We start from the raw sequence: 9520 nt of genomic DNA, 5'->3' as shown, positions 1-9520 counted from the left end.
CGCATTGAGCAGTATGAGGATCGAGATGAGACAATGGGGATACATTCCATGATAATTCATGTCGTTTTTCAGGAATGAGTTTGCCTTGTTCTTTAGACACAGATTTTTCTCCCCCTAATGGTGGGAAGATTGTCTCATCAAAATCACAATCCGCAAATCGTGCGGAAAAAATATCACCCGTCAGGGGTTCCAAGTATTTGATGATAGATGGTGAATCAAAACCAACATAAATTCCCAATCTGCGTTGAGGGCCCATCTTAGTACGTTGCGGTGGTGCAATGGGCACATATACCGCACACCCAAAAATTCTTAAATGTGAAATGTTTGGTTGATTTCCCAATACGAGTTGTATTGGAGAATATTGATTGTTGGCGACGAGCCTCAATCGCACAAGTGATGCTGCATGTAAAATGGCATATCCCCAAGCAGAAATTGGCAACTTTGTTTTCATTAGCAAAGTGCGTGCTATCAATTGAAGGCGCTTAATTAAAGCTTCTGCCAAGCCATTTTGAGTATGCACATGGGGAACAGGATGTTCAATATCAATGCCTAGTGACATGCAGTAGTCATCAAAAGTTTGAGATGTAAATTCACCAGCATTATCGAGTCTGATTGACTTAATGGGATAATCTGGGAATTGGGCTCGTAAATTAATTATCTGAGCCAAAAGCCTAGCAAATGCCATATTCCGAGTAGATAAAAGACAAACATGTGACCATCGGGTAGATGCGTCCACCAAGACCATAAAGTACCGAAATGGTCCACATGGGGATGAATAGGTCCACAAATGTCCCCTTGAATTCTCTGCAAAAATGATGGAGACTCAACATCAACCTTTGGTTGTGATGGTCTGATCACCAACTTCCCTTGTGAACAAGCTTGGCAAAAGATGTCACTTGATAACATAATGTGTTTAGTTAACAAGGGATGTCCTTTAGAGTTGGTGATGATCCTGCGCATCATGGTGGATCCAGGATGACCCAACCTGTCATGCCAAAGCTTAAAAGCATTTGAGTCAATGGACTCTTGGTCCATGACACTATGTGCCTCAATTGTCCGTATGGTTGTATAATACAACCCTGATGAGAGCGCACAAAGCTTCTCCAGTATATGCTTTTGGGTATCACTGGAGGGAATGCAAAGATATTCCATGTTTTCCTCTTTCTTTGTTTCAACATGGTAGCCATTCAAACGTATATCTTTGAAACTCAACAGATTCCTTCTGGAGTTAGATGAATACAAAGCATCTGGAATGGACAGCATTGTTCCATTTGGTAACATAATTTGGGCTATTCCTGAGCCTTCAATCAGATCTGCAGGACCTGATATGGTTGTTACCTTTGCTTTTGTAAGCATTAATTTTGAGAAATACTTCCGATCTTGAAGGATCGTATGAGTAGTTGCGCTGTCTGCGAGACAAATATCTCTGCCATAGCCTTTGTTTTGAGGGCATCCATAATTTACATCCATGCCACCAAATAAGTAAAATAAGCTGAATCAATAAAGAAGAAAACATTACCACTTTTATTGGATTGAAATTTAAACAACACTTCAGCTAATACAAATAGTACATTAAGGAATTTAATCTAATTCGGACTCATAACCTTCATTCCCTCTTTTAGTAACAAAATCAGAAACATCTAGATGCGTTTTGTTTTGCTGACGTGATATTTCTGATGAGCCATCTATGGCTGGCGGAGCATGATCAATGTAATTTATCTCCACTTTCCTATTCTTAAGTGAAGCTTGATAGAGATCCGCCAAATGCTTGGGCGTACGACATGCGCGCACCCAATGTCCCTTTGCACCACATCTGTGACAAGGGCTTTCAACATTTCTAGGCACATGGCTCATCTGTGCCTTTCCCTTATTACGGGATGCATTTTTGCCATTCGTGGATGGACCGCTCCTTGGACCTAAACCCTCTGAACGAGCACCACGATTTTTTCTATTTCCTTGCCAGTGGCCACGCTTGCCTCATCGCCCACGTTTGTGGATATTACCACGAGATGAAGTGGCATTCACTTCCTGAGATGCAGCATTTATTTCAGGAAGTGGTGCTGAGCCCGTTGGGCGCGATTGGTGATTCTTTAATAAGAGCTCATTATTCTGCTCAGCTAACAAGAGGCAAGATACAAGTTCCAAGTACTTCTTGAAACCGCTATGTCTGTATTGCTGCTGAAGGAGGACATTTGAAGCATGAAAAGTGCTCAGAGTTTTTTCGAGCATATCCTCCTCAGATATATTTTTCCCACATAGCCTCATTAATGAGGTAATTCTGTGCATAGCAGAGTTATACTCGGACACTGACTTGAAATCTTGAAATCTCAAGTGAGTCCATTCGTATCTAGCTCTTGGGAGAGTCACCATCCTCTGGTGATCGTATCTTTCACCTAGAGCTTTCCACAGAACCAACGGTTCATCAACCACCACATATTCGCTCTTTAGCGCTTCATGGATGTGGCGGCGAAGAAAGATCATGGCCTTCGCATTCTCTTCAGGCGAAGCATCATTCTCATCTACAATTGTTTGTCCGAGGCCATTGGCTCGTAGATGAATTTTGGCATCCAGGACCCATGATAAATAGTTGTCCCCGGAAAGGTCCAAGGCAACAAACTCTAGTTTTGCCAAATTTGCCATCCAAAACTTTAGGCTCGAGATCTGGGACATTAAGCCACTTATTAATAGGAATTTCAGGCCCTCATTATTCAGGTATATTAATTGATGATAAAAATAAAGTGCTATGAATTTGCTGGTATGGACGATAAACCCGCACCATACCTTAAATAAAATTAGATGTGCAGTAAAGTAAATTCATAAAGTAAATTGCTTGATGTATGGACGTTAATTCTGCACCATACTTTAAATAAAAGTAAATATGCAGTAAAGTAAATTTATAAAGCATGAGGGTTAATTCCACATCATACTTTTAATAAAAGTAAATGTGCGGTAAAGTAAATTCATAAAGTATGAGAGTTAATTCCACATCATACTTTTAATAAAAATAAATGTGTGGTAAAGTAAATTCATAAAGTATGAGGGTTAATTCCACATCATACCTTAAGTAAGAGTAAATGTGCTTGTATGGGCACTAATTCTGCTCCATACTTTTTAAATAAAAGTAAAGGCAGTTGTGTGGACGATAAACCCGCGCCACACCTTTAAATAAATATTGCTGTATGGGTAATAAACCTACACCATACTATTAATAAAATAAATATGGGGATAAAAACCTCCACCTAATATATATGAAGTGCATAATATATCATATATTGTGGGCAATATAACTGCGTCACTATTCAAGATAGGCTTATTATCACAAAACATCCCTGAGGTTTACGAAACTATCAGATTGCATCCTTCATATTTTTTTGTGTCACTTATGGTCCTCAAGGTTAGTATGTGCAATCACAAATGGTCCCTGAAGTTAGGGTCTGTCAAAAACTCTGTTAATTTGCTATCGTGGCATACATATATATCACAAAACATCCCTGAGGTTTACACACTTATCACAAATGGTCCTTACGAATTTATTTTTTTAAAAATTTAAAATTCATAAAGTTTTGGTTTTCTTTTTAAAATTATTTATAAATGAAAAAATAATTTATAGAAGGATTTTAATCTTGAGGACCATTTATGAACCCTAAACCTTTAGTTTTTTTTTTCATTTTTAAATTTTATGAATTTTAAATTATTTTTTAAAAACTTCATTAGTTTGTTGATGTGGCATATATATGGAGCCCACATCTATAATAATATAGTGTCACATGTATTTAAAATTTAATATATATTTTAAAATAATTATAATTCATAAAATTTTAAAAAGAAAACAAAAATTTTATGAATTTTAAATTAAAAAAATTTCGTAATGACCATTTGTGATAGGTGTGTGAACCTTAAGGATGTTTTGTGATATACATATATGCCACGTCAGCAAACTAACGGAATTTTTGACGGAACCTAACGGCAGGGACCATTTGTGATCATGCATGCTAACTTTGAGGACCACGAATGACAAAAAAAAACATTAAGGATGCAATATGATAGTTTCGTAAACCTTAGGGACGTTTTGTGATAATAAGCCATTCAAGATATAATAGATGAGTTTTAAGATCACACCATCATTTTATTACAATAATTTGTATTACAACGCGATAGGTAAAAAAATTACACCACCATAAAATAACAGGACGGGGTATAAAAACCGCGCCATTCCAAATTACGTTACAAAGAAGTAAATTAAACAAGCATGGATTAAACAACATAGAAATTGTGAGAACACAAAAAAAAAAGTTTGCATGTCGTTGTAGTAGTAAAGTGAGAGTAGACATATGACAGAGAGGAGACAGAGAAATAACCACATAGTGTTGAGTTGGAAAAATTTCAGAAATAAAAGGAGAGACTATTGTGCTAATAACGTGTTATAAAACTAGAATAATCAGAGGATGAGAAGTACCACTGTAATATTGGGAGTGGAATTATATTTCTCTTTGTGGTGTTTACACTGACAGAATTTCTCCTCAGATAAACTCCAATCTTACTCTCACTCTATTCTCTTCTTTCTTCCCTCTATTCTTTCATTCTTCCATATGTGTTTACAAGCAAATATAATGTCTATTTATAGGCAAAGTAAATGGCTTTTAAGGGAGACATAATGATTTCTCCCCAACATCATTATCCCATCTTTTGACTAATACCTCCTAGCTTTATCTCCATCTTTTAACTAATTGCCATCTAGTTTTACCTATGTGGGCTTCATTTCTTTATAACATATATATATATATATATTGAATATTTCCCAGTGTTAAAAGAATAAAAAAAGAAAAAGAAAAAGAGAGCAGCGAGATAACACGGCTATACCTCTAGGATTTGCAATTTGGATATTGGGTTTTGGGTTTTGAATTTTGAGGGGTTACCCTTGGTATTTTTTAATTTTAGTTTATTTGTTGTCATAGTTTTTTTATAGAGAATTTATTTTTGGTAATATAATGTGAATTTCTTTAAAAAGCCGGGATTTTGGTTGCCAAGAAAGCCAGAAAAGTAATGCAAGGAAAAAAAAAAGAAAAAAAGTTTCCTATGATTTCTGTTCTGTAGTGTTCCAGAAATGGTGAAAAGGTTTGCTCAGTTAAGCTCAGTTAAATGGAATTTTTTTTCTTCATAGAAATGGGGATTTAAGAAAAAGCTCACTGTGTATTCATATGTTTGATTTGCGTTCTTTTCTTTCGTTGTTTCTCTTTTATTTTCCTGAGCATCTAAACAGAGCATCATGAGAGGTAGTTGTCTAATGTTCTTATTGAAATTGCTACTCTGGGAACTCTGAACAGTTGTTTGATATGTGGAAGAACATCGAGAAATCACGGATTAATGAGTTTAACTACAGCAAGATAATAGGTTTGCTAGGTGAAGAGGGTCTGATAGAAGAGGCAGTACGATGCTTTCAAGAGATGAAGAGTCACAATCTTAGGCCGTCCTTGGAGGTTTACAATTCAGTTATTCATGGTTGTGCCAGACAAGGAAACTTTGATGATGCTTTGTTTTTCCTTAACGAGATGAAAGAAATGAATTTGGCACCAGAAACTGATACCTATGATGGACTTATTGAAGCATATGGGAAGTATAGAATGTATGATGAGATAGGCATGTGTGTGAAGAAAATGAAATTAAATGGCTGTTCACCTGACCACATTACCTATAATTTGCTTATTCGAGAGTTTGCAGGGGGTGGTTTGCTCAAAAGAATGGAAAGTGTGTATCAATCCATGCTTTCAAGAAGAATGGCTTTGCAGTCTTCTAGTTTGATTGCAATGGTCGAGGTTTATGCAAAATTTGGTATTTTGGAGAAGATGGAAAATGTTTATAGGAGAGTTTTGAACTCCGGAACTGTGGTAAAGAATGACTTAATTAGGAAACTAGCTGAGGTTTATATTGATAATTATATGTTTTCCAGATTAGAGAAATTGGGAGTTGATCTTTCTTCAAGATTTGGTCAGACTGATCTTGTTTGGTGTCTGCGTCTCCTTTCCCAAGCAGGTGTTCTTAGTCGAAGAGGTATGGATTCCATTGTTGATGAGATGAAAGAACAAAATGTCCCATGGAATGAAACGGTTGCAAACATTATAATGCTGGCTTATTTGAAGATGAAAGATTTCACACACTTGAGAATCTTCCTCTCCCAATTACTAACCCAGGGTGTGGAGCCTGATATTATCACTGTTGGAATTGTATTTGATGCTAATAGGATTGGCTATGATGGGTCTAGAACTTTAGATACATGGAGGGAGAACGGCTTTCTCCGCAAAGCTGTGGAAATGAATACTGATCCTTTAGTTCTCACTGCATTTGGGAAGGGGCATTTCCTTAGAAACTGTGAAGCAGCATACTCCTCCCTGGAACCTGAAGATAGAGAAAACAAAACATGGACGTACCATCACCTCATTGATTTAGTGTTCAAACACACTCAATGTAGCCTCAGTATGAAGGACTGAAGATAAAATGTAGCTTATCACAGAAACTTTGTTTTTATTTTTTCGGTCTGAAAAGATTAAAAGAAGTATACTTTGTTCATGTACCGGTTTACGGATGCACTTTTGTACAGAACTATTTGACAGAACCTCTTATGAAGGTCTTGGATCATCTTCATTTATCTTTTTCCTGGCTACTCAGATCATGTGGAGGAGAATTTTCTGCCTTTGTAACTACGGATTTCATTTTGTCTAGTCTATTTGGACCACTGATTTTAATAGTGCCTTGTGGCAACCATAGTAGACACAATGCAGGTCGAGTCTACTAGAGGCTACTAGTGCAGCTGGAAACATTTATTTCTGGAACTTCTGTATTACCCCGGCTACGCACCTTCTGTACGGGTAGCAGACCTACATCTGTTAATTTTACAGGAGCTGTAGTAAAACTTCTACTATGTACTATAACAAATTGCAATATATCTTTAATGCAATGAAATTTAGTTTGTATCATCTAATTTCTTCCGTTTTATTTTTATTTTTGGCTAATTTAAAGACATTATTTCTCAATCAATGGCTACAATTTTAACAAACCAAGGAACCATCAATCTATAGCTCAGTAATGAACACACCAAAGATCCAGACAACCAAATTGATTTTTTCCATGCTAGCTATCTACCTCCTCTCTTATGGAAGAGTTGGGATGCTTTGCTCATTCCTAAAGAAATTACCAGGATCAACCTCGGTCTTAATACGCACCAATCGGTCGAAATTATCCTTGAAGTACCTAATCCCATAAGCTCTTCCCTCAAAATAGCTTGCCTTGCCATTGTTGTTGATCCCCAGGTCAAGATCTTTATAGTTGAAATAGGCTTCCCTTGGATTCATGGAAACAAAAGGAGTCATGTAGAAGTAAAGCTTTTTTGTCAAATTTAGATGGTAATCTGAGGCCTCAGCCCCTGATACTTCCCAATTTGTTGCATACTGAATCTTCCAAAGATTCCCAGCTCTATGTGGACAAGGAGTTGCGGATTCTGGAATCTCACTCATTTTTCCACCGTAGGGGTTAAAGCTCATGATCGGTACCTCAAATTCGATCATTTTCTGCCAAATCCACATCAAACCAATTTTCGGAATTGGGGTTTTGACGTAGTCTGATTTCCTCTTGAGGTGGACAAGTACTTGAGGCTTTCTAGAAAGTAAGGCTTCAGGCTCTGTTCCAATGGGGAAGCTTGTCCAGAAAAGCACAGATTCAACCCAGCTCATTTCAATGCAATCTGATTGCTTCAAACTCAATTCAGGGAAGCCAGTTTCCATAACAGAGAGAAGTCTTTCAGAGTTTCCAAGAAAGAATCCAATGAATGAAGCTCTTATAGTCTTATAGTTTTCTCCACCAGTACTTAATGGACCGCCAGTAATATTTACAACTTCCATGGTAAGCCTGATGAACAAGTCAGTATCCAGCTTAGGTGCAACATATTGCCAACGGTACACAATCTCTGTTGCATTCTGTTCCAAGGTCCTTTCGACCCTGAAAACAGTAACTGTTTGTGGAACACGTACAAGATTGATTTTGTAAGCGATGACAACTCCAAAGCTGGCTCCGCCGCCTCCTGTGATGGCCCAAAACAGATCTTCTCCCATTGATTTTCGGTCGAGAAGTCTCCCGTGCACATCCATCAGTTGCGCATCAATTATATTGTCCGCGGATAGGCCGTACTTCCTCATCAAATTGCCATATCCAGCTCCACTAAAGTGGCCACCAACACCAACTGTAGGACAAACACCGGCAGGAAAGCCATGGATTTTGCTTTTCTCATAAATTCTGTAGAAAAGTTCACCAAGAGTTGCCCCAGCCTGGACCCATGCAGTCTCGGAATTTATGTCTATGTCGATGGATCGAAGATTAAACATGTCGAGGAGGAAGAACGGAAGGTCGGACACATAAGATACACCCTCATAATCATGGCCTCCGCTTCTAATTTTCATCAGCAAGTTTTGCTTTTGAGCACAAACAATGGCTTGCTGCACATGAGATTCATGCAGAGGAGTGATAATAAGGAAAGGTTTTGGGGTTGAACATGTGTTGAATCTAAGGTTTCGGATGTAAGATCGCAAAACAGATGCGTAAGAAGCATTGTTGGGAATGTAAATTGCTTCAGAGATGGGGTGAGAAGGCTGGGAATGGCTTAGAAGGCATTGAACAAAGTCTTGATCTGGAGCTGAATCTGAACCTGCCCAAGAAACACTGAATGATAATAATAAATTAAGAATTAATTGAAACAATAAGAGCTGTGGAAGGCTTAGAATTCCCATTTGTAGCACTGATGCAAGTAGTAAGAGCTGTGGAATTTCCAACTTTTCTCCAGACAATTCCAAAATTATCTAGTATAAAGCTGCTACTTTCTTTACTACGATGATGAGATATAATTAAGACTGCATTATGTATGCATAAGATTCCCTGTATGATTTTGCAGAGTTTTTCACCTTTCTAAAAGTAAACTGTCTGGTGGCCCATATGGTACCAGACAACCAGTAAACTGTAAACCCTAAATGGTTTAGTGCAAATCTGCTGTGCATATATAAGATTCCCTCTATAATTTCTGTAAAACCACCTGAATTTTGCTAGCATCAGTCGTCCAAAACAGCATAATACATTTATTTACTGTATAATAACAGAAAAGAATGATCCAGTTATTTTCTTTTGAAAGATCGTCCGAGTTTAACTTTATAATGAATATGTGGAGGAGACAAGTCAAGCTCATATATTTTGTTGTGAAAGGTAAGTTCAGACATTGCCCCCCCCCACACACTAATAATTGTTTCATATCCATTTCACATGTTTTTCACATCGGGCAATTTAGCAATTATTATTGTTGAGTCGGCATCCTACTATTATTAGTTTATTATGATCCACACACAAGAAACAATTGTTTGTTGTACCTGTATTCCTCCCTAATAAAAGCATAGCGGTCAACAAAAAGGGTCTAATTTAGTGGAAAAAAGTACAGTGATCAACAAAAACTTCATTAGATAAACTTTAACAATATAATTAGAGATAT

At 37.3% G+C, this 9520-nt stretch overlaps 2 protein-coding genes across 2 annotated transcripts; one reads left to right on the top strand and one right to left on the bottom strand.

Moving 5' to 3' along the window:
• Positions 1-5297: 5297 nt before the first annotated feature.
• Positions 5298-6976, top strand: LOC117633884 (pentatricopeptide repeat-containing protein At4g14190, chloroplastic; the record flags this gene model as incomplete). Its single annotated transcript, XM_034367716.1, has 1 exon — positions 5298-6976. A coding segment is annotated over one exon (1188 nt), but the record flags the coding sequence as incomplete, so codon positions are not given.
• Positions 6977-7004: 28 nt separating this feature from the next.
• LOC117633875 (berberine bridge enzyme-like 8) lies at positions 7005-8974 on the bottom strand. The gene has a single exon (XM_034367706.1). It carries the CDS (start codon positions 8772-8774, stop codon positions 7146-7148), a length of 1629 nt encoding a protein of 542 aa, XP_034223597.1. The 5' UTR covers positions 8775-8974; the 3' UTR covers positions 7005-7145.
• Between the last annotated feature and the right edge of the window lie 546 nt (positions 8975-9520).

This window comes from Prunus dulcis, chromosome 1, assembly GCF_902201215.1.
Source record: "Prunus dulcis chromosome 1, ALMONDv2, whole genome shotgun sequence".
NCBI classification, from domain to species: Eukaryota; Viridiplantae; Streptophyta; class Magnoliopsida; order Rosales; family Rosaceae; genus Prunus; species Prunus dulcis.
This window is presented reverse-complemented; position numbering and strand designations above follow the sequence as displayed.

Bases quoted from the DNA above. Each gene is read 5' to 3' on its own strand.
- LOC117633875 (XM_034367706.1), bottom strand. From the start codon at position 8,774: ATGGGAATTCTAAGCCTTCCACAGCTCTTATTGTTTCAATTAATTCTT.